The sequence below is a fragment of the Pelophylax lessonae genome (assembly GCF_965119305.1).
Source record: "Pelophylax lessonae genome assembly, chromosome: 6".
Lineage (NCBI taxonomy): Eukaryota > Metazoa > Chordata > Amphibia > Anura > Ranidae > Pelophylax > Pelophylax lessonae.
The window spans coordinates 280,092,221-280,118,278 of NC_138773.1; the positions used below are offsets into that span (position 1 = coordinate 280,092,221).

Here is a 26,058-nt window from a genome sequence, read left to right on the forward strand (position 1 = left end):
ATGGATATAGAACTCGAAAAATACAACTATACAAATGACTACATTTAAATTTTTTTTTTTTAAAGTATTTGTCACAGAAAAGCATATATTGGTGTGACTAGACAGTAAATATGTATTGCAGTATGAAAAACTTTAACCAAATTCAGTATGCTTAAAATGTAATGAATTGGTACCTTAATCAAGTGTACAGAATGATATATATAGGCTGGCATTGCTGGCCTCTTTTAGAAAATGCAAGTTGCATGGCTGTCTCTGGCTTCAATACTTTCTAAATCATTGTCCCAAAACCATTTTAGAACTACTATGTTCAAAAGTGAAGCTCAGTGGAGTCCTTTCAAAAAGTCAGGGCGTTCTAGGAGATCTTATGGCAGTTTTAAAGGCAAGCCTGGTGTAATAGCATTGGCAATATTCTAGGAATCACTGGCAGGATTTGAAAGTGATCAGGTATTCTGGGTAGGCATAGTCATCATGGAACACAACAAAATATGTTGTGTCTTCCATTTGGTCTGCCACGGAATCATAGCGGTCACTGCTGGGGTCGTTATTGAGGTGGGGAGGCTCTTTTAACTTATAGTTTCCTTGACAATGCTTTCCGGTTATCACTGCAGCTTGGTAGACGTACTTGTGCCCATTGCCGTCAGGAGTAGAATAGGTGTTTCCACAGGAGTAATTTGACCGCACAGCGAAGTACGTTCCATATCCTTTGGCTGTTCCTGTAAGTGCAATGTAAAATACATTGGTTATACCACCAGCTACTATGATATATTTGTGCTATATATATTTAAATGTACCTAACACCCCCCCCATAAAAGGTAATATATTTCAGCATACTAGTTAGTAGATATAGTGGCTGCATGAGTCTTCTTTTTTCCATTATTTATATCTGGTGATCCTACCAGCAATACACTTCCTGTCCTAGGTTGACAACACTCAGTTGCCATGCTGTACCTGTGGAGATGTAGCGTTGCCAAAAAGCACACAGGAGTGCGCAACCACCTCGTGAAATACCATAGATAGGTTTATTGAATCCACAACGACAAATGGATACTCACATGCTAGTTAGAAACATCAAGCAAATCTGCTTGATGTTTCTTGCCCCAGCTTGGACACGATAGGACCCTTCCTAGGAACAAATGGCTGGATGGCTGATACGTTTCAGGGTCATGCCCCTTTCCTCAGAGCCCCTTTCCTCAGAGCTCAAGTCATATTGTGTCCAAGCTGGAGCAGATCAGTCGTGCTTGATGTTTTTTACTAGCATGTGAGTATCCATTTGTCGTTGTGGATACAATTAAGGCCCCTTTCACACGGGTGATCCAATCCGATTCACCTGTCAGTTTTTCAGGCGGACCTGATCGGATGCTCCATGCATCCCTTTGGAGAAGCGGATGTCAGCGGAGACATTATCAGCCTCTGATGATGTCAGACCTTTGACTATACGCGTAAGGCGGACGTATCGATGTGGAGAACACCACACACAGCGGTTTTTATTTCCAATTGCTGATTTTATGGTGAAACTTATGTAAGTGCACTAGTTTCAATAAATTCTTTTGTTCAAACATACTTCATTATTGGCCCTCCTTCTGTCTTTTCCTGAGGATATCTGCAATTGACAGTGTTATGGGATCTTGTGATTGTACCATCTATTGGATTAATGAAGCCTTATTAAGCTGGGGAATGTGAATAGGATCTACCACCAATCTCATCAAGTGTCTTTTCTTTGGTGCCTGTTTGACCGCTCTGTGAAAAGAGGGTCAAATTTTCTAGTAAGGAGCCTTGAGTGTCATCACAGGGTGAAATTAGGCTTTCTTGCTACACACTGGCGATTGGCTGACCGGAATTGGTTTTCTTCCTTTTTTTCCTGCTTTTTTAAAGACTGTTTGGACTTCATTATTTTGATACTTTTTTCATATATATTTGGTGCAGCTCCCAATTTGTTTATTATCTCATATAGGGCTGTAATCTGCCTTTCATATATGTATGTTTTATATTGATTTTTTCTGTCTTGAGCGCAAATATTTTTCCTGTTTTGCATTGTATACCCTTATAAACAATTTCCTGATGGAGGTTTTCTGGGAAGCGCTGCATTACCTTGGAAGTGGATGATCATAATAAAGTGGAGTGAAGTGGATGATCATAATAAACCACAAATGGACTTAGAAGTTTTTTAGCAGGCTTTTTTTAATATTACATATTTTGTTTGGTGTTTGCACCATAAGCGTTTGGTGTTTTTATTTTTATTTTTAAGCGCAGCACTTTGTTGTTCTAATATTGTTGAGAGAGGCTACAAGCAATTAGCCTCATAGAGTGTTTTAATAGTTTAAACGAAAGGCTTGCGTTGTAGGATGAAGCCATAAAGCACAGCTACTAGGCTGCACTTCAAGGCAGAAAACAGAGGGGGAAATTTAGGAAAACTAGAGCAGACAGAATCTAGAGCAGCTGTGAATGGCGACCAATCAGTTTCTGGTTTTAGCTTGTTCAACTTTGGAAATGAAAGATAGAAGCCAAATGGCTGGCCTGCAAAACTGATGTAGGTTCTGTATACTTCCACCCGACTGCATTTTTAATCAGCAAATTTTACAAATTAAACACACGCTATAATGGGCTGCGTCACCGGCCAAAAGGATTGTGCAAGAGGCAGGGCAGGCCGTTTATTGATCTATCTATTCCTCTCTGCTACTCCTGCCTTTTTCTCCTGTAGCACCCTCCTAGGTACTGTAGGTGCTAGGATGAGTGTATTATAGTTTTTGGTTTCTCTGCCTAAAAGAAAGACAGCTAGGTACATGTATGTCTGCTTAACAGAGAGCTGTGATCGGTTAGTGTAGGTTGTTCAGTGTGCTCTGGTGCTGCATTTGCTGTCTTGTCGCTGTGCTCAAGAAACTAGAAATATTCTGAGCTATAGGTGGAGACTTGGCAGATGAGCAGCATTAATATGCATACAGCCCTGGCCATTTGTAAGGGGAGGTGCCCCTATGCATGCTGGGTGCCTGTATTTATGTTTGAGAAAAACATGGGCTCTGGGAAATTCCCAGGAGAGGATTGCACCAGGCTGGGGGAGGGGCTCTGCCTCCCCCAGCATTCTGCGGCCATGTAGCGTCAGGTGGGTGACCTGAGGGCCTGAATTGCTGACATGCAGCTTCAGATGAAAGATCTGAAAGCCTGATATCTGTGTGGCAACCCTGATCCTACCATAGCTGACAGAGGGAGAGTCTACAGTGCATCTGGTCTGGTATCATGGAGAGAGAAGGCTGCCGGTGGAGCTGCAGGAGCCTTATGAGTACAGACATCCTAAGGATCCTTAGACAGTTATCCCCTCTTGTGCTCTAAGTAAGCTGAGGGTCCACTCAAGGAAGAATGCTGGTTAGTGTTCTTAGAGCTTTGTCCAGAACCGTCCACTACTTTACTAAGGGACATTGCTCTGTGCTACTGTGAAGAAATCTGCACGTGGCTTTGCAAGGACTTCGGTCAAGTTTAACTAGGAAAGGAAGTTTGAGTCTTCGGTGTGAATAGTTCAATTTGGAGTATCCTGCTATATCCCTTCCCTATCCAAGCTCTCCAATAGGACAACAAAACAAAACAAATACCCTAGACGAGTGGAAGTGTGTGTGCACCTGGCTGTGGGAAATACCTAGTGATTTGCAAAAAGCAGAGCAAAAAGTGGGTAAGACCCGGGCAAAGTACCAGTGGCTCCTGCAGGGATAGCGCTACACTACTTCTTAACCACAATATAAATCCACTAACTTCACTTTCCCTCCACTTATTGTGCCTTGCTGTGTAGCATTTCTCTTGCTGCACATCTGTTTCCTCTCTGGTCTTCTATGGTCTAATTTAGTCCCACTAACTTTCTTCCCTTCATATCCAGAATGTGCCCCTAATGCATTCTATCTTCTGCCTCCCACCCATGACCTGGATCTTCTGACATGGTATCAAGGATCTGTTTCCTTTGCTCTTTATTCCTCCAGTTCCACTCTCCTCCTCAGTTTATCGGATGCCATCTCATGATTTTCATAACAGAAACCAGCAGACTTACTTGGCTAGTTATGTGGGTGCACATATGCAGAAGAAAGGGGAGTGTGCATGCAGGGAGAGTGGAAGCCCCCCTTCCCCCTTTAACTATTACCCTCATTCCCGATCATCTTGCTAATTTTGTAGCAAGCATCCGCAGTAAGATGCTGGACCAAGTCTTCCAAAACCTGTAGCAGGGTCATGCCCTTGACCTATGAGACTGTTCCAGGAATTGGCCAAAATCCCAGTGTCCAGTGGGTCCAGGATATGTCCCACTGCCGGGTTCTGGAATGCTTGCTCTAGCACCTGACTGCGGATGCATGCTGGAAAAGTAAGCAAGATGAGTGGGAAGGAGGGCAGTAAATAAAGGGGGGCTTATCCTCTCTTTGGGTGCATGCTTCAATTCCTCCTGCATGTGTGCACCCACAAAACTAGCCAAGTAAGTCTGCTGGTCTCTCTTATGAAAATAATGAGCTGGAGTTGGCAGATCAGAGGAGGAAAGCAGAGTCCGTGGAATGAAGAGCAAAGGAAAAAAAAATCTATTGTCACAGTGTTAGAAGATCCAGGTCATGGGTGGGAGCCTGGGAGGCAGGGAACAGAAGGCAGTAGGTGCACATTGTGAACATGAAAGGAAGGAAGGTGTCAGCAGGACTGGAGGAGGAGTGTTGGAAGTAGGAGAGAGGAGGTATGTGTGCAGAGAAGCACACAGCAAGGCACAATAAAAGGAGGGAAAATAAGTTGGTGGGTTTTTATTGTGGCTTAAAAGAAGAAAAAGGTAGCAGAAACATTTGGGAGGTATGCTTCTGTGTCTCATCTGAAATAATTGTCTTACCATGCACTCCACAGTAACTGCGATTGAAGCCTCCTTTGTTAATGTTTTTAATGTTGTCAAACGCTGTGCCATGGTAAAGATGACGTATATTCCGCTTTCCTGGATTTTTTCGATCCACAGCCATTTTGTTAATCCAGAAACTCTGCCACAGTTGCAAGTGCTGAATCCTTGCGATCTTCAAACATAGAAAGGAAAAATAAAATTGTTTGATTCAATGTCATAAGCAATTATTTACAAACTATATGCTGCAATGCACTTATGTTATTATTGGAGATACAGAACACAAACTGCTGGAAGCAGTTAGCTCCCCATAAGTTTTTTTTAAAAAACACATTACATGTATATGTAGACACCCAAATGTAGTAAGCAGAATGCACAATGTAGAGGCATCCCTGATGCCACCGTTGTGTTCAGTCTTGGTTTGCAGGTAAGTAGTGCTTTACACTACCAATCAGCAAATTTGTTTAAAATAGCACTTATCAAATCTAATGTATTATTATTCTCCCGAATATATGCATAAAAATGTGTCCAGTCTGCACGCTTATACAATTTAGAATCATAACTTTCTTGGATTTCTAGTTTATGCAGTGGTTGTCACCATGGTCGCCAGAACTAGTGTTACCATTGGAAGATATCCTCACTATTACTATTCTGGGAACAACCCACAATTTGGGATTTATTTTCTTTTTGTTTTCAGTGATAATGGTAAACAGGACAAGTAGAGAGGGTGAATCTCCCTAATGGGGGCACAGACAGCCATAACAAACCTTACAGGTGTACTAATCCCTCTTCATCCTATCCAAAGCTTCAAAAATGCCTTTAGGTATATTTTAACAGGACTTTAAGGATGTTATTGCTACTCAGTGGTACCACGCACATATCTACCCACCCATCTTCAATTGTGTCTTAGTAGAGGACCTAAAAAAATGGCCTTTCGACCACATTACAGAACAAGTCCAGTTAAAATTTTCAAGTTCTTCTAGGTATACTATGACCTGGGTAGATGACAACCTTCATAGATTCATATACAGTGGTGACAGCTTTATTTGTGATCGTGATAAGTTATTTTATGTGTATATGAATCTATTTATATAACTTGTGTTATGTAAGGTACATATACTAGTATGCCATTATGGTAAAAAAAATGTAAAATGGCATCTTACAACTTATATATGATAAAATCAGATTGGCAAGAATCAACATAAATAACCTTCAGGACTTGAAATGTGCCTGGCGTTGAAGTTGCCATAAAGTCATTTTTGACTTTTTTAAATTCCTCTGAATCTTCCCCTAAAGGCACTTCCGAATATTCCGCTGTTCCAATGTTCGTCCATGTTAATGGGTACTGAATCTTAACTGTAACAGAAAGGATGGAAAACCAGTCAGATATACACTACATGATATATAGGATAACCTTGGTGTACATGAGGCAGGAGTGTCAAACTCAAATTCATTGTGGGCTGCATTAGCAGTATGGTTGTCCTCCAAGGGCTGGTTGTATCAAGGGTGCACTACATACAGTGTGTAGAGTTCAGGATTGTGTTATGTACAGAGTGCAAAGTTCCGGATTGCATTACATACAGAGTGCAGAGTTCAGGATTGCATTACGTACAGTGCAGAGTTTAGGAGTGTGCTATGTACAGAGTGCAGAGTTAAGGATTACACTATATACAGAGTGCAGAGTTCAGGAGTACGTTATGTACAGAGTGCAGGGTTCTCTCTCTCTCTGAAAATCTGTCCCTGCCATGAGCATGTGCAAGGATCTATTAGATCTAGGAGCCAATGAGCAAAGCTGTCCTTTGTAAACATGGAAGGCTTCTGTGTTTACAAGTGACAGTGGAGAGCAGGAGCTGAGAGTGAGAGTCGGAGGTGGTGGAATAGAGTTCCTCCACATTCCGGATGCAAAACTGGGTGCAAGGGCCACATGAAAAGGCTTAGCTTTGACCTGTGGACCTTGTGTTTGAGATACAGTATCTCACAAAAGTGAGTACACCCCTCACATTTTTGTAAATATTTTATTATATCTTTTCATGTGACAACACTGAAGAAATTACACTTTGTTACAATGTAAAGTAGTGAGTGTACAGCTTGTAGAACAGTGTAAATTTTCTGTCCTCTCAAAATAACTCAACACGCAGCCAATAATGTTTAAACCGCTGGCAACAAAAGCAAGTACACCCTTAAGTGAGAATGTCCAAATTGGACCCAAAGTGTCAATATGTTGTGTGGCCACCATTCTTTTCCAGCACTACCTTAACCCTCTTGGGCATGGAGTTCACCAGAGCTTCACAGGTTGCCACTGGAGCCCTCTTCCACCCCCCCAATGACGACCTCACTTAGCTGGTGGATATTAGAGACCTTGTGCTCCTCCACATTCCGTTTGACGATGCCCCACAGATGCTCAATAGGGTTGAGGTCTGGAGACATGCTTGGCCAGTCCATCACCTTTACCCTCAGCTTCTTTAGCAAGGCAGTGGTCGTCTTGGAGGTGTGTTTGGGGGTCATTATGTTGCAATACTGCCCGGCGGCCCAGTCTCTGAAGGGAGGGGATCATGCTCTGCTTCAGTATGTCACAGTACATGTTGGCATTCATGGTTCCCTTAATGAACTGTAGCTCCCAGTGCTGGCAGCACTCATGCAGCCCCAGAACATTATACTCCCACCACCATGCTTGACTATAGAAAAGACACACTTGTCTTTGTACTCCTCACCTGGTTGCACACACGCTTGACACCATCTGAACCAAATAAGTTTATCTTGGTCTCATCAGACCACAGGACATGGTTCCAGTAATCCATGTCCTTACTCTGCGCTGTCTTCAGCAAACTGTTTGCAGCCTTTCTTGTGCATTATCTTTAGAAGAGGCTACCTTCTTAGATGACAGCCATGCAGATCAATTTGATGCAGTATGCGCCATATGGTCTGAGCACTGACAGGCTGACCCCTTATCCCTTCAACCTCTGCAGCAATGGTGGCAACACTCATTTCCCAATTTCCCAAAGACAACCTCTGGATATGATGCTGAGCATTGGCACTCAACCTCTTTGGCTGACCATGGCGAGGCCTGTTCTGAGTGGAACCTGTCCTGTTAAACCGCTGTATGGTCTTGGTTACCGTGCTGCAGCTCAGTTTCAGGGTCTTGGAAATATTCTTATAGCCTAGGCCATTTTCATGTAGAGCAACAATTATTTTTTTCAGCTCTTCAGAGAGTTCTTTGCCATAAGGTGCCATGTTGAACTTCCAGTGACCAGTATAAGACCAAATTTAACACACCTGCTTCCCATTCACATCTGAGTCCTTGTAACACTAACGAGTCACATAACAACAGGGAGGGAAAATGGTTAATTAGGCCCAATTTGGACATTTTAAATTTGGGATGTACTCACTTTTGTTGCCAGCGGTTTAGACATTATTGGTTATGTGTTGAGTTATTTTGAGGGAAAGCAAATTTACCCTGTTATAAAAGCTGTACATTCACCACTTTACATTGTAGCAAATTGTCATTTCTTCAGTATTGTCTTGGGCTTTAGTGTTATGTTGATTGCATCAGTTTGAGATTCTTCAGAGAGCATTCAGAATTCATAGAGAGGTGCAACTGACCTACTTCAAGCAAGTTTTACATTTCATTTGACTTACATAGGAATGCAAAACTTAGCTGATGTAAATAAAATCCTGTCAGCCCTAATAATATTAAAAAAAACTAAAATTAAAGGACCAGTCCACCCAAAAGTGGTGTTTTAGTTATAGGTTGATCCTACTGGACTGAACTAAACCCTGGCTTTTTATAGTTGTATATAATGGATACTCCAACAGTGAGATCTCCCTGCTATAATTCAGTTTTCATCTTGGTTAAGGATAAACTTATTTATTGTATATTAAATTACATTTCCTGCATAAACTTGATGGCTGTCAGATTTACAGTGAGGACTTACTTACACTAGCAGCAGCCTTTTCTGCTGCTCTGAAATGTGAAATGCTTTTTAGAAGGTGCTTAACAGGTGGTTAGGAGATATGTCTCCTCCTTAGCATCTCTTTTAACTGTGAAATGCCCACACCATCATGCTGTAACTGTGTATATAGCACTGCCCCCGTAGGGGTCACTGAGTATAGATTTCCCTGGGTTTCCCTCTGATTATCATGCAGCCAGTGGTTTGGTATTTTCACTCCAGGTCCACACTCATCCACTTGTTATCCAATGACCAGTTTAGGGGATTTGTTTTTTGGTATTTTAATGGTAGAACTTGGATAGGAGAAGGGATTCGTGGGATACTCCAACTTTAACTATGCACAGAGGAGGACAACTCTCACTTGGTCTCACTTGGTTGAACTGAATAGCAGAACCTTTGCTGAACCATTCTGCAGTTGTATGGAAGAATAAGTCCTTTGCTTGCTCTGGCAGCAGACTCAATGAACACTGATTCTTCAAGACACTAACCAGTATCCTTAGTATCTTTAGCTGACACCCGTCCACTGACTTCACTAGCTTGAAGGGATGGCCCTCACAGAACAGGTCCCTAGACTTAAGTCTGTACTCACAGTAGCCAAGAACAGATCCTTCCAGGTGTATCCCCCTCACAGTCAACTTTGCAGGACATCTGGGTTACAGCTTCTGTAACTCCGGCCCTCAGGACGACCACCTGAGGCCGCATGGCAGCCTGTACAAAGGAGGGGCAGCAACCCCCCTTCCTCCGAGACCCCTCTCTCATAACAAAAACCCCATGCACACATGCTCTTTTGGTATATATACAGTCACCCAGCATGACTTGAGGCACCTTCCTCTGCCAATGGCCAGAGCTGTATCTACACCCATGCTCCCATTTCTCAGGTTTCCTTCCGCTGTCCAATATGCCCCATCCTATTGGAACAATCTGAAACAGGCAGACCACATGAGCAGCATCCGATCACACTGAACAGACCCTATCAAAGGATCATTGCTCCCTGTTAGGCAGAGAGTACTTACATTTACCTGCCAGTCTCCCTGTTAAACTCCCTGGCGGTATGATTGTTTCCGATTTTAGGTGCTGAAAGCAGTACAATTATTTTGCATGTAAATCAAGGACAAGCAGCCCAAACCAACTATTTACATATGATTTTTTTTTACTGTGCATTCTTCGTTATAACATTTTGGGTATGATAGTTTGAAACACCAAATCATAAATTATAATATAATAAATAACTATAAATAAGTTAAAGTATATATATATATATTGTGACAGGAAGTCAGGTAAATCTGTGGATGTTGTCACAGACAGGAGATACACTTCTGCTTGGGTTAGACAATTCACCAATTACTATAGGGTGTCGGCTGAAAAGGTAGCCAGGACGGCTTAAGGAAGTTGAAAGGCCTTCAGCTTTTCGGAATGAGGAAGTTAAGGCCTCTATAATTTGTCCAAAGGAAGTCTATTGATTGCTGCCTCCTGACACTGTGTGGGGAGAAGAGGACAGTCAGATGTGTGCCTCCCGATGCTGTGTGGGCATGGGAGAAGGGATGCCCCCTGAAGCTGTGTGAGCATGGGGAAGACCTCCTGAAGCGATGTGCGCTGAGGAGGGTAACAAGTGTGAAGGTGAGGTCTTGGATCGTTTCTATGTGAAAAGAAACCAATGGACATTTCCTGTGTGAAGGGGAAATTAATTAAGACTGAAGACTACTCAAAGTGAGGTCTTGGACTATTTCTTTGTGGAAAGAAATAAATGCACTGTTTGCTATGTGAAGAGACAAACAAAGGAATGTGTTCTATGTGAAGAGAAAAGCAAAGGGACATGTTCAATTAAAAGAGGAAAAGGGACATGATCAATGGACATTTGTTGTGTGAAGAAAAAACATGGACTATTGAGTGTCTGCTGTAGGATCAGCAAAGTTTGCCCAACAGTAGGTTGGAGACAGACTCCGTAGGTAGGTTCCTGTATGTGAGAAGGTAGCCGCCCACAGTGGCAAGGATTTATTTTGTGTTTTATTTTTATTTTGATGTTTTTGAGGCTTGCACTTGTGTGAAGTAAATTGCAAGAATAAACCAAACTGTTGTTTGCAACCACTTCTCGGCTATCTCCCTGTGTAAACGCACCCCCCCAAGGGGTCATCCATACCCGCCACCGAGCTAATCTTCCACATATGGTGGAGGTATGCATTGGGCAGAAGCAGAGATCCCTACAAAGAAGTGCATATGTTCTATGAACTTTGTCTGGTGCATGAGATTGCACAATCTATGTGTGCAGGAGAGAAGATCCTGAAAGAGAGAAAAACTACGTGTTTTAAAGAGACAGTGGTCTCAAATTTTTGATGAACTTTGTCTGGTGCATGAGACTGCACAAACTGTGTGTGCAGGAAAGGAGATCCTGCAAGAGAGAGAAAAACTACTTGTGTTAAAGAGACAGTGGTCTCAAAATTTTTTGCTGGACTGTGAAAAATTTATTGTGGAGTAATTGAAGATGGGGCGATCAAAACGCCTGAAAGATGCAAAGATAGCTGAAATGAGAGACCGGATTCCATGGATGGAGGGGATGTTACCGCCTGAACAAGCCCTCATGCCTGAACGGAGTCTGCTAAAAAGAGAGGTTGTTGTCCCTAGCAACACTCAGGCAAATGCGGATTTTCAGCGGAGCTTTGCAGCTCAACAGCAGGCTCACCAAGAGAGCATGGCAGGCTGGAAACAGAGACGCCAGCAGCCAATGGAGGCCATCGTTTGGAGGAAACCGAGTATGTGTGCAGGGCTGAGTTGGATGCCTTGCAACGGAAAATGAAAGAAAAGGAACAAGCACTGGAGTTGCTTAGGATGGAGCATAGAAACTTGCAGGCTAAGGTGTTACAGTGGGAAGAATCCACTGCTCTTTTTTTTTCCGAGTTACAAAAACGTGGAGAGACTATAATGGAGAAAGATACCATCCTCATGGAAAAGGAAATTGAAGTTAAGACTTTGCAGAAGCAAAGTATGGGTGAAATGTTGGAGTTTCGTAATCAGCTGAAAAAAAGTCTTCAGTCTTTGGAAGCTACAAAAATAGACCTGCAGGAGGCGCAGGAACAGAATGTCACTCTGAAAACGACATTGTCTCTCAGCGACATGGAGAAAAGTGAGAGAGAGGCTAAATTACTGAGTACTGTGTATGAGCTCACCACTTTGAGCAATGTGGTAGATGAATTGCGTACGGACTGTGAAAGTTGGAATGATGAAGTCCAACGTGTCCAGCAGCAGTTAAAGGAGAAAGAAGCCTGTGTGGCAGAATTACAGTCTCATTCCCAGAAGCTAGCCAATGAGGTGAAAGCTCTTATGCAGGGAAAAGGAGATTCTGAACACAAGAGAAAAAAAGTAGAGGCACAGCTACAGGAATCGCAAGTCAAAGTGTCAGAAGGTGACCGATTGTGTGCTAAGCTGTCAGAGAAGGCAAACCGACTGCAGGTTGAGTTGGACAATGTTACAAATCAGCTTTCTCAAGCAGACAGCAAATCTAGAGAAATTGCCAAAGATTTCTCTATCTTGGAATCGCAGATGCAAGACACTCAGGAGCTCTTACAGGAAGAGAGGTGTCAAAGGCTGAGTTTTAGCACAAAGCTCAAACAAATGGAAGATGAGAAAAATGGCTTCCTGGAACAATTAAAAGAGGAGAAGGAAGCAAAGAAAAACCTATCAGAGCAAGTCGCAACATTGCAAGCTTAGATAGCGGATATGAAAAAACGCATGGAAGAAAGCGTTGGTTCATTAGAGAGTGTTGAAGATGTGAAAAAGAGGTTTGATCAGATGCTTGGTGAGGAGAAGACTGTGTCTGCAAAATATGCAGAAGAACGCGACCGTGCAGAAGCGGAGGCGCGTGATAACGAGAGCAAAGTCCTGTTCTTGGCTCGCTCTTTGGAGGAAGCTCTAGAGTGTAAGGCTGAACTAGAAAGAGTTAACAAACAGCTGCGTACAGAAATGGAAGATTTGGTCAGCTCCAAGGATGATGTTGGGAAAAGCGTTCAGGAGCTAGAAAAGTCTAGGCGAGCCTTAGAACAGCAAGTAGAAGAGATGAAGATTCCGTTGCAGGAACTTGAAGAGGAATTACAGGCAACAGAGGATCTGTCCAAAGAGGGGATAGTGTGCCTGATGCAGTTTTTAAAAGGATCAGTGTTTTGGGGTCTGTCCTGAGTGAGCATCAGAAATTTGATGACATGTTGCTTGAATCACCCCTCTGGAATAAACAGTTCCTTCAAAAACTTCAAGCATTGGAAAATGTATCATTAGAGCTTCAGCAAACAAAGGAGCTGTGTAAGAAATGTGATGATTTCTCAGTTCAGGCTGAAAACCTAGTGGAGAAAACTAAAGCGGAGAAAACTAAAGCAAGTGATATAAAACTTGGAGAAAAAAGCAAACGCCACCTAGTGGAGAAAACTAAGGCTGTTGGTGAAAACGTGAAGCAAAGGAATAAGTGCCTTTCAGGGAATATTTCCAAAATGGAACTGGTGAAAGACAGGTGGCAGAAGTTTGAGCGTGATCTTGAGATACATTCCATGTGGAGTTCAGATAAAGAAAAGGAGCTACAAGGGAAAAGTAATGCAATAGCAGAGAGTGCATTGAAGAAACCTGTAATAGACTGTGTTGTTGCTTTTGACCCATATGTTGGTGGAAGGAAAGTTGATGATGTCGCTGGAAAAATGAACAGGGGTCACTTTGAAGAAATGTGTGACAGCCTGTTGTCGCAAATGGAAGGCCTTCTGCACAGCATCTTAGAGCAAGTAAAGCTCAAGAAGGCATTTCTTGGAACAAAGCTAAGTGAAGCAGAGGTTCTCAAAGTGTTGTGGAAATCATTTTTTGATTGCAGAGAGAGGCGTCTCAAGAAGGTTGAAGACTTTAAAACTAGCACAATTGAGTTGCCTATGGATCACGGTCCTCCTTGGTGGATAGGACAGACGGTTATGCAGGACAAACTTGAGAAGGAGCGAAATGGCAAAAATGCAGTTGAAGAAGATGTATATGAGATGAGGGACAAACTGTGTGACATTTATGAGAAATCTGTCAATGAAGATAACAGAAACAGTTTCACCCTGAAGCTTGAAGATACTAAGAGGCTTATCAGTGAGAGTCAAGAGCTGTGCCTGACACATGAGTGCCTGGAAAACTGTGTCCTAACCCTAGGGTTGAAACAAGAGGGGGGGGGTATGTGACAGGAAGTCAGGTAAATCTGTGGATGTTGTCACAGACAGGAGATACACTTCTGCTTGGGTTAGACAATTCACCAATTACTATAGGGTGTCGGCTGAAAAGATAGCCAAGACGGCTTAAGGAAGTTGAAAGGCCTTCAGCTGTTCGGAATGAGGAAGTTAAGGCCTCTATAATTTGTCTAAAGGAAGTCTATTGATTGCTGCCTCCTGACACCGTGTGGGGAGAGGAGGACAGTCAGATGTGTGCCTCCCGATGCTGTGTGGGCATGGGAGAAGGGATGCCCCCTGAAGCTGTGTGAGCATGGGGAAGACCTCCTGAAGCGATGTGCGCTGAGGAGGGTAACAAGTGTGAAGACTACTCAAGGTGAGGTCTTGGATCGTTTCTATGTGAAAAGAAACCAATGGACATTTCCTGTGCGAAGGGGAAATTAATTAAGACTGAAGACTACTCAAGGTGAGGTCTTGGACTATTTCTATGTGGAAAGAAATAAATGCACTGTTTGCTATGTGAAGAGACAAACAAAGGAATGTGTTCTATGTGAAGAGAAAAACAAAGGGACATGTTCAATTAAAAGAGGAAAAGGGACATGATCAATGGACATTTGTTGTGTGAAGAAAAAACATGGACTATTGAGTGTCTGCTGTAGGATCAGCAAAGTTTGCCCAACAGTAGGTTGGAGACAGACTCCGTAGGTAGGTTCTTGTATGTGAGAAGGTAGCCGCCCACAGTGGCAAGGATTTATTTTGTGTTTTATTTTTATTTTGATGTTTTTGAGGCTTGCACTTGTGTGAAGTAAATTGCAAGAATAAACCAAACTGTTGTTTGCAACCACTTCTCGGCTATCTCCCTGTGTAAATGCACCTCCCCAAGGGGTCATCCATACCCGCCACCGAGCTAATCTCCCACAATATATATATATATATATATATATATATATATATATATATATATATATGTGTGTGTGTGTGTGTGTGTGTATATATACAGTATATATATATATATATGTGTATATATATATATATATATATATATATATATATATATATATATTACCGTAAAACTGCAGGCAATGGCACTGGGGGGCAAACTAATGTCAATTTATTTTATTTAGTAATGTAATCCAATAGGATCCAATCCTAATAGGATTACAATATATCAGTGTGTTTGTGTGTTTTACTTTTTGAATTTGCCGCTGGTGCCACCCCCCTGCGCCGCGAAGCTCGCAGGGAACGGAAGCCAGGGCACACAGCATCAGGCGGAAGATCCGGCCACCGTATACTGCCGGAATACATTGCGGGGTCCCGGGGACAAGGTAAGTAACCTCTTCCAGAATCCAGCGATGCTCCCTGGCGGTACCCAGAGTGTGGCTCGGGGTTACCGCTAATGGCACTGAAATTCCACCCCGAGCCACACTCGGGAATACCGCCAGGGAGGTTAAGCAGGGAAACTCAAAAACTATGCACTATCTAGCACCTACCTAGGAGGGAGCTACATGTACATTGGGCACCATTACAGGACAGTTGCAACATGGCATCATTTATTGAAATGGGTCATGTTCATCATTGGCAGTACTACCCACCAAATGTGGCATGGGGTATATTATTTTGCAGCAGTCAAGGTATGTGTGCACTCCTGTCCGGTCACTGTATTCCTGTGTCTGTCTTTTTTAAATCCCCTCCCCCTTCTGGCCTTACAGAGTTGTAATCTTTAATTTGTTTTTATATACATGTGTAACATGGAAACATAGAAAGGTAAAAAGACCAAGTGGTCCATCGAGTATAAATATATGTTTGTCCTAAGCATGTTTGAATCCACTTACTGTTGACTGACTCACTAGTTCTACTGAAAGTAATGCAAGTATCAACTACTCTTTTGATAAAATAATATTTTCTAAGATTAGTTTAACAATTCCCCTCTGCAAATATATATTTAAGGTCATCTCCCCGTGTCCTTGATCTTGAAAATACTTCCCTCCTGAATCTTATTTATCCCCTTGATTTATTTAACCACTTCAGCCCCGGAAGGTTTTACCCCCTTAATGACCAGGCCATTTTTTGCAATTTGGCACTGCGTTGCTTTAACTAACAATTGCACGGTCATGCGAGGCTGTATCCAAATACAATTGATGTCCTTTTTTCCAACAAATAGAGCTTTCTTTTGGTGGTATTTGATCACCTCTGCGGTTTGTAGATTTTGCGCTAAAAACTAAAAAAGAGCGACAATTTTGAAAAAAACACAATTTTTGCTATTTGCTATAAAACATTTCCAATAAAAATTTTTTTAAAAAAATAATTTTTTTATCAGTTTAGGCCAATTTGTATTCTGCTACATATTTTTGGTAAAAAAAAATCCCAAAAAGCATTTATTAAATTGGTTTGCGCAAAAGTTATAGCATTAACAAACTACGGGATAGATTTTTGGACTTTTTTTTGTTGTTGTTTTTATTAGTAATAGCGGCGATCAGCGATTTTTAGCGTGACTGCGAGATTGCGGTGGACAAATTTGACACAAAATGACACTTTTTGGGGACCAGTGACACCAATACAGTGGTCAGTGCTAAATAATATACACTGTTACTGTATAAATGACACTGGCAGGAAGGGGTTAATACTGGGGGTAATCAAGGGGTTCAGTGTGCTCCTAAATTGTGCTTACTAACTGTGGGGGGGGGGGCTCTGTGACAGGCATATAGAGATCAGTGTTTCAGCTTAGCTGAGACACACATTCTCATTGTGCCTGTCTGACAGAAGAGTCGCCTGCCTTGTTTACATAGGCATGTGGCTCTCCTGTCAGTTTCCTTGAAGATTGCAGGAGGCTGGCGGTGATTGCGCCTGATCCTCCCACGGTCTGGCTCTCACTGTTTCTAATCACTGTGTCTAGATCTACGTGATTATGCGCAGCCGAGCCGCCCTGCCGCAGTAAATCTGCGTGGGGCGGTCGGCAAGTGGTTAAAGATTGCAATCATGTCTCCCCTTTCCCTTCTTTTCTCCAGACTGTACATATTAAGTTCCTGAAGTTCTCTCAGATCTTTCACCATTGCTGTTGCTGGTCTCTGGACTCGTTCTATCTTAACAACATCTTTATGTAAGTTCTCCAGAACAGGACACAGTATTCTAAATGAAGTCTAACTAAAGATCTATATAGGGGAATCAGGACCTCCTTCCTCCTGCTAGTGACCCCTCATGTGATGCATCTTAGAATTCTATTTGCTTTTCCCACTGAATGGCCACACTGTTGATTTAGAAATCATCTGAAATAAGTATTCCAAAATCTTTTTCCTCTGTACTGCTGGCCAACACTGTAACCCCAAGATCATACCTTCCAACTTTTTGACATGGGAATGAGGAACACCTATTAATAATAATATGTAGGCATAGGACACACACCCTGCCACGCCCCCTTAAAAAATAATTATACAAAATAAAATATAAGTTAAAACCACTAGTGATTTTTTTTTTACCACTACGGTTCCTTTATTGAAATTTACAAATGCAGCAATTTAGAAATTGGATGAAAGGTTTAGCACTGGGAAACAATTTTTGAAAGATAAATACTGTATTTTCTGGCGTATAAGACTACTTTTGAACCTCAAAAAAAATCCCCAAAAATGGGGGGTCGTCTTATACGCCGAGTATAATATCTCCAAGGTAACCCAAGTATAAGTATTAAAAGAGAAAATATACCCGCGCCCTTATATGAAGCAGCGAACTCAAAAACACCTGGAATGTATGGTAAAAATATAAAATACAGAGAGTCGCGCTAAAATTACATCAAGGAATCTGCTATCAAACAGAACCATTTAGTAGAAGTGCATTTCTACTAAATGGTTCTGTTTGATAGCAGATTCCTTGATGTAATTTTAGCGCGACTCTCTGTATTTTATAAGTATAAGTATTACCGGTAGACAGAGATGTATAGTAACGAAGTAGAACTACTTAAGTACTGTACTTAAGTACCGAAATGCGGTATCTGTACTTTCCTAGAGTAGAATTTTTTTCTCCTACTTCTACTTTTACTTCACTACATTTTTTCGATGATTTCGATACTTCTACTCAAGTATTTTTTTTTTTGTGCTGCATAGTTACTCGTTACTTTTAAAAAAATTACCACTGCCAGAACAGTAGATGGCAGGTTGCATAAAGCTCAAAAAAATGTGTATAATGTCATTTGTAAATCAGCGCATACGAAAATAAAGGCTGTGTATAATAAAAGCTGCTATACCAAATCTTTCCAATAAAAAGAAAATATGAAACAAACAAATAAATGGTGCTACAGCGCTTAAAGTGCATCAAGAAACTACTAACAAACACAGGTTAATCATTTGAAATAATAAAAAACAATATGATGTTCAAACGTTTGACTTCTTTCTTTAATAACTACATAACACAGTACTTGTACTTCTACTTTCAGTACTTGAGTAGAATTTTTTTTTCAAAACTACTGGTACTTTTTACTTTTAGTACTTAAGTAGCAAATTTTTTTAAAAAACTACTTGCAATACTTAAGTAAAAAAAATGTTGACTACTTTAGTACTTCTACTTAAGTAACTTTTTCTGCGAGCACTTCCACTTCTACTCAAGTCACTTTTTGATCGAGCACTTGTACTTTTACTCAAGTAGAACTTTCGAGTACTTTATACAAGTCTGCCGGTAGATGTAATCTCTCAAGCCGCTGGCTGTGTGGGAATCCTGTAACGGTATACCGTATGTACCGTAGCTTCGGCTACATACAGTGTACCGCGCTGAGCCAATCAGGGAGAGCAATGTATTCTATTATTGAATGCAAAGCCTGCTCGGATTGGCGGAGTAACATCAGCCTGCCTCTCTGACTCTGCCAATCCGAGCAGGCTTTGCATTCAATAATAGAATATATCGCTTACTGTGATTGGCTCAGCGCGGTATACTGTATGTAGCCGAAGCTACGGTGCATATGGTATACCGATACAGGATTCAGCCAGCATCTTGAGATTACATCTACTGGTAATACTTATACTTAGGGTACCTTGGAGATAATATGAGAAATTACATGTATTACAGTACTAGGGGTACCTTGGAGATCTATGATAAATCTGATGTTTTTCAATGGTGTTGCCTTGCTTTGGAAAGGGGGTAGTCTTATACGGCGAGTATAGCCCAAAACCTATGTTTTAACTTGAAAATTAGGGGGGTCGTCTTATACGCCCATTCGTCTTATATGCCGGAAAATACGGTAGTGTATTTTATATACAACTATATAGATCAGACCAAAATGAGGGATAAATGAGGAGGAAAGAGGGAGAGAGGGACTTTGTTCCAAATCAGGGACAGTACTCTGTCCAGGGATTCTTTTTCCCCAGGTGTGTTTTTTTACATTTTTGAAACATTGAGCTGCAGTTTCTTCTGCTTTGACTAATCTTCCAGAAATCCCAAATCATGTTCCACAGTACAAACACCTCCAGGAATATCAACCCTATTTGTGTCATCAGCAAAAAGACATACCTCACTCACAGAAACTTTGAGTAATATCACTTACAAACTGACTAAATAGAAGAGGACTACAGAGCCCGATACAGTACAGTACCTAGTACAAAGCCTTGTGTTACACCACCAGTGACCAGTGTTTCTAGTCTGAATGAACCCCATTTACAACCACACTCTGGTATCTATCCTTCAGCCAACTGCATATCCACTGAACCCCCCAAGAGTTAAGTCCCAGCTTGTCAATTTTTTTATTAGGTCATTATGGGTAACTGTATAAAATGCTTTGCTGAAATGAAGATAGGCTATGTCCAGAGCACCATCCTGGTTCAAAACATCGATGTAGTCAGAAAAATTAAATCCGATTAGATCTGCCATGCTTCTTTGGGTTCAGTAAGCTGCATTTTTTTAAGTGATCAATAATCCTTCTTTTTTGGACTGAATCCATTAATTTGACTAAAACAGATGTTAGGCTCACTGGACTGTAATTGCCAGGTTCTACTATGCAAACCTTCTTACAAGGAGGTACAATATTAGCTATGCACCATAACATTATGGTGTGGAGTAGCTGAAAGAACCAAAAGCCCTCCCCTAAACCAGTGCATAGCACCTATACTGTATATCCTTTATATTTAGCCTGGTTTAGTGGAAGGCTTTTTGTATCCCTTTGTCCCTCCTCACCATAACTTGTCAGATTATGCTTCCTTGTTGGTCCCCAAATTCAAATTCATAGAAGTTATTGTTTTCATGCACTGAATATATATAACCACCAACAATAAAAACTTACATTACAAACATTACAGGTATTATTCATTACTTTTGTGAAAAGACATTCGAAAGGCAATTTTTTTCATAAATAGGCCCCATTGTGTCAGTTGAATTTTTAAAACAATACATTCCTTGAGTGATCCCTGCCTTTAGTGGTTAGTCTACTATTTTCTGGATATAATATATAAAATAAGCATTAAAAATGGTAAAAAAAAAAAAAGGATTCCTGTGTAATACCTGATTGTTCTTTAGCCCCTGTGCAGGCGACCTATACGCTTGCTTCTGATTTCTTATATTGTGTCAAAAATACAATAATGTCAGTTTTAATGTTGAAACAGAAAAATGGGGGAAAAAAATCATTAAACAAATTACTTATAGGTAAACACTTCAATAACTGGGCTTTCTGAAAATGCACAGTTTTCATTTAATACAGGGATAGCAAACCCATGCAGTGGACAGCTCGAATGAAAACATCTCATTTGTGCTTGTTAGTCAGGCTCCACTATGGTAGCTAGGAAATGCTGCAGTAGTACTATTATGAAAGTATCATAAGCCACTTTATTCAGATGTGAAGTGCAGGGGATTGGAGTCTTAATTTTGGATTTAATGAACTTTATATTTTATATCTTACATATTTTTTAAAAATCATAGAAAAAAATGTAAATGCTGTAATAAGTTTTATAATGGATGAAGAAAAATCTTTTTTGGACATTTGTTTGTTATGTAGCAGTGGTAGAAAACTTACAAGGCATACGGGCCTCAGTTGTGGCTCCTGAAATCAGCAAGGAGCCACATGATGTAAGAGTCAGTATATTATCATCTTTCAAAAGGCAGTCAGAAGCAGCAGACATAGGAGATGGTTAGATACATGCAACTACTGGTATGGCTGAGACAGTTAGAAACTAGGGAAATGTTGCATGAGACTGTTAGAATTGCCAATAAAGCACTTTTAAAAATGGATGCTCATACTCCCACTGCTTACTGCCAGCAGAGGGTCAGAGGGCCACATATTGATTCTTGCAACAGATATATCTTTGAGTCCAGAGAAGGGCAACTAAATTAATTAAGGGATTGGAGGACCTTAATTATGAAGAGCGTCTGCAATAGCTTGATTTATTCTCCTTGGAGAAGAGACGCCTGAGAGGGGACATGATAGCAATTCATAAATACCTCAATGGTGATCTCAGCATAGAAAAAAAGCTATTCAGTCGAAAGGATTGCATGAGGACTCGAGGGAATACAATGCGATGAGAGGATAAGCGTTTTAACCTCAGGCAACGTGGGGGGTTCTTTACTGTTAGGGCTTCAAGATTGTGGAATTCTCTACCACAAGAGGTGGTTTCTGCGGGAAGTACAGTATGGTGGCTCTCAAAAGACTCTTAGACGTACATCTCAAGGATCAGAACATTCAGGGGTATGAGAGATGATTACAGCCACACACACCTACACAGGTTGAACTGGATGGACTATTGTCTTTATTCAGCCTCACCTACTATGTAACTATGTAGCTATGTAACTATGATTATGCGTTTATACTCTTGCGTTTGCTCGATTACTTTACTTTGGGATTTTGTTAAACTTTACTGACTCTGTAACTTTATATGTTTTGTAACCTTATATGTTTTATACAATAAAGCTTTATTGTGAAAAAAAAAAGATAATGGTGGAGGGAGAGATGGAGCATAAGCATTGCAGTCTCAAATTGATTGCAAACCGGTGGGTAATTGGGCCACCAGTAGCAAGCCTAACTGAAAAGTCAAACTCAAGTGTACACACTATTTCTTAGGGCTGTAGGGGTTACCATCCTGTGACCACTGAATATTATCAGTTTCAATTGGATTTGGGAGGGGGGGGGTTCATAGTTGCAATGCTCAGGTTTTACCCTGAATCTCTTTATTCATTTTTTATACATATGTTTAAATACCTACCCTGTGATTGTATTGCTGCTAAAATTCTTTCCTCCCGTTGAATTGCCTAAACAAATACATAGAAAGCATAAGTGTTGGACATTTGAATAGATTATACACATATATAAGCACTGGAACATAGAACTTCCATACCAAGCTTTTACAATGCCAAGATCTGTTAATAATATTTCTATGCAGAGGTAGGAATGATCATTGTGAATATAATTACCTGAATCTCAGTGCATTGGGCTTGAAAAACTTTAAGGTAGGTCTTGTAAATGTTTTCTTGAATGACGATGATGCTGATTCTTTCAAGAGTTGGAACCAATGCCTCCAGTAAGTAATTCAAAATGCTTTTCAGTATTGCCTTAATAGATGCTTCGGGGTCAACATGAGCCATGCCTTATAAAATATAAGTTATAATAATAATGATAAGAAAAGCATATTTTGTAATGTATAATCCAAAACTCAACGAAATTCTCTTTTTGTCAGTTTGGTATAAATTGGCCTCCTGTTAATTATTGCTGTGTAAATAATAATTAATTGACATCAAAGTATAGCTGGGATATCACTTCCTGCACCGGTGAGAATGGTCACCAATCCAGAGAGTGAATCTTTCCAGTGGGAACATAAAACAATAAAAAACCAACAAGAGTATTAACCACCCCCCCCCCCCCCCCCAAAGACCATGTCCAGAGGCTGTCCCAAAGACAACCTCTAGATATGGTGCTGAGCACGTGCACTTATCTTCTTTGGTCGACCATGGTGAAGCCTGTTCTGAGTGAAACCTGTTACTGTAAGATGAGCCACTATTCGATTTGGGCGTGGCCTGGAGCAGCATGGGATAGGACGCGAGTGAGAGCAGCTCCGCCGATACACACTCCTTACCTTGTAAATCCTGCACTTGGAGATTCTTAATAGCCTCCCCGACATCCCTGCACCTGAAACCGGACGGTCTGCAGTATGTCTCCACCGAAGAAGCAGGCAGATACAGCCGCCAAACTTGAGAAATATCGCCGCACGGACAAGGATCTCCCCGCTCCAGATGGCGCTCAGGCAGGACCGGAGACGAGCGCCATGGGCGCTGAGACAGCTAAGGTGCTGGAGGCTATTTCTCAATGCCAGGCTTCACTAACTAGTAAGATCGAGGAGGTGAAAGCCGATATCTCCTTGATCAGACAGGATCTCCAGAGGGTGAGGGAGAGAGTGACCGAGGCTGAGCAGCGGATCAGTGCTGTGGAGGATTCCCTCCCACCTCTGCAAAACTCCTTAGACCGTCTCCAGCTCCAAGTTACTCAGTTAATGATTAAACAGGATGATATGGAGAACCGACTGCGAAGATGTAATATTCGGATGATTGGACTGCCTGAGGGAGCAGAGGGGGCCCATCCATCAGATAATACTTATGGTCGTGCGGCTTTTTCCCCGACCTTTGCAGTGGAGAGAGCCCACCGCCTATTCGGCAGACCACCGCCGCAGGGGGCCCCCCCTCGCACTTTCATAGCCAAACTATTAAATTTTAGAGATAGGGACGCTGTGCTACGTCTCACCAGGGAGAAGGGCAATATCCCCTTCGGGAATAGCAGGCTTGCAATTTTCCCGGATTTCTCGGCGGATGTCCAGAAAAAACGCAAAACCTTTATAGAGGCAAAACGCAGGCTCCGCATAAAGAACATTAAGTATGCCATGCTATTCCCTGCCCGCCTCCGTGTGGAGGGCGAAGACAGAGTACACTTCTTCGATGATCCGGAGGCAGTTATTTCCTGGTTGGAACATCTCGAGGCGCGGAGTTAGGGCTGCCTCATGCCTCATCTCCCCTGTCGTGCTGGATCCTGGTTGGATCTTCTGAATCTCTGAATTTCTAAACTATTGGATTGTTCTCTCCTCTCCTTTGCTGGAAGATACATTTGCTTATTTTTTTTTTTTTTTTTGAGACCACCCAGATTCTTATTTAGGTATCACCCGGGTCCCTCGGTGGGGTGGCTGGTACCTTCCCCCCCCCCCCCCCCCCCATGGATGTTTCCCCTTTTTTTTTTTTTCTTTTTTTTTTTTTTTTCCTTTTTTTATTGGGGTATTTTGTCCATGGAGGGGGGGGGGGGTTAAAATAAAGAAAAAAGGAGGGGAGGGGGGAAAAAAAAAAAGAGGAAAGGGAAAGGAGGGTAAAAAATTTTTCCTTTTTTTTTTTCTTTTTTTTTGGCGGAGCCATTGAAGTCTCTCACTTTCTGTCTTAGATACATGTTCTGTTATCCAGCGAAGTTTCGTCATATGATTGCCTATGTTAGGCACATGCACCAACCATCCCTCTGCTACCGCCCTGCGGGACAGAAGGGATATCTCTCACACGTCTTTGTATTTGATCCCTTCCATTTGTCTTTTTTTTTTTTGTGTGTGTGTTTTTTTTTTTCTCTTCTCCTGGGTTTTTCACGGGTTGATAGGGTGGATGGAGTTTTCTTTTTTGGATTAAGAGCCCGCACTAGTTGGAGTAGGAGCGGGGCGGGGTGGGTGGTTGGGATGTCTTTATTGTCACAATATGTGTTTTTTCTTTTTATGTATCAAGGAATGAGTACTGCAATATTTTTTTACTGTGTTATTTTTTCCCCTTCTTGCCGAGTGAAATTACATATTTTTTCATGTTTTTTACTGATATATATTCTGTTTCTTTTTTTTTTTAGTATGTATTTCCCTAGATATCAGAACCGAACGGTACCCTAGGAGCTCCTGCATGATATTATGTTGATCCATCTCCATGGCGCACCTTAAACTTCTTACTTGGAATGTTCGGGGCATGAGGGACAGACTTAAGAGGTCAGCTGTTTTTGATGCCTTAAAACGCCATAGGGCAGACGTTATAGTTTTACTTGAGACCCATCTAGAAGGTACTCTTCAAAGGGCGCTGAAGCGCCCTTGGTTGGGATGGACGTTCCATTCCATGTACACTTCTCATTCCCGTGGTGTGGCAGTCTTGGTTGCCAAAGCAGTGCATTTTGAGCTCCGGGGGTCCCTAGTAGATTCGCAGGGCAGATATGTGTTTTTAGATGTACTGCTGTATGGTGAGCCTTATTTGTTATTAGCCTTTTATGTTCCTCCACCGTTTTAGGCTTCTATACTGCATGAGGGCCTGGACTTCATGGTGTTGCATCCACGGATACCAGCGATCTGGCTAGGGGATTTCAACAACACCTTGAACCCCAGTTTGGATAGGTTGCTTGCTCCCGGAGCCACACAGCCCCAGATATTGACAACTAGGTTTGCACGGTTGATGGAGGAATTTAATTTGCTGGACACTTGGAGGGTTTGTAATCCGTCATTAAGGGCGTACTCCTATTTCTCTGCCTCTCATAATTCTATGTCTCGTATTGATTTTATTTTTATATCCCCCTTTTTACTCCCCAGACTTTTGGATGCAGGCTTTTCAGCCCGCAGTCTTTCGGATCATTGTCCCTATTGGGTTACGCTCCGGATTCACAGTGAACGAATTCGGCCAGCCTGGCGATTAAACCCGTTTTGGCTCCCCCTCATCCCTGAGGAGATAGACTTGGCCGCAAGGTGGCAACAATTTTTTGCCGATAACGTTGGCTCGGCCTCCCCCTTGGTAGTGTGGGAGACCTTTAAGCTTCATGCTAGATCGACATTAATGACCACCATTAATTCTATTAAAGCAACTTCTGCTCAGGCGCATACCGAGGCGATTAGAACCTTGGCCTCTGCAGAAGCTGCGTATACAGCTGACCCGACACCCACTGGTGCGGATCAATTAAAATTACTGACAAGGGTAGTGGAGCAGCTGGAGTATGAAAAAGCCCGTAGGACACTTTTTTTTCAAAAACAAAAGTTGTATGAGCATGGAGAACGGGCGGGTAAACTTTTGGCCTATCTAGTACACTGCAACGATAGGCCTCCGGTGGTGATCACTCTTCATCCTCCAATGGGAACTCCTGTATCCGACCCTGGGTTAGTGGCTGACC

General features: G+C 41.8%; 1 protein-coding gene across 1 annotated transcript in view; it reads right to left on the reverse strand.

Moving 5' to 3' along the window:
• Nucleotides 1–405: 405 nt before the first annotated feature.
• LOC309558300 (protein mono-ADP-ribosyltransferase PARP15-like) overlaps nt 406–26,058 on the reverse strand; it is a 78,882-nt gene continuing 53,229 nt past the window's right edge. The window contains exons 8-12 of the mRNA XM_082261356.1: nt 22,323–22,495; nt 22,115–22,160; nt 6,045–6,190; nt 4,835–5,009; nt 406–713 (exon numbers count right to left, since the gene is read on the reverse strand). Of these exons, the coding sequence (XP_082117482.1) occupies nt 418–713; nt 4,835–5,009; nt 6,045–6,190; nt 22,115–22,160; nt 22,323–22,495 (836 nt within the window). The 3' untranslated portion in view covers nt 406–417. The remainder of the gene's footprint in view (nt 714–4,834; nt 5,010–6,044; nt 6,191–22,114; nt 22,161–22,322; nt 22,496–26,058) is intronic.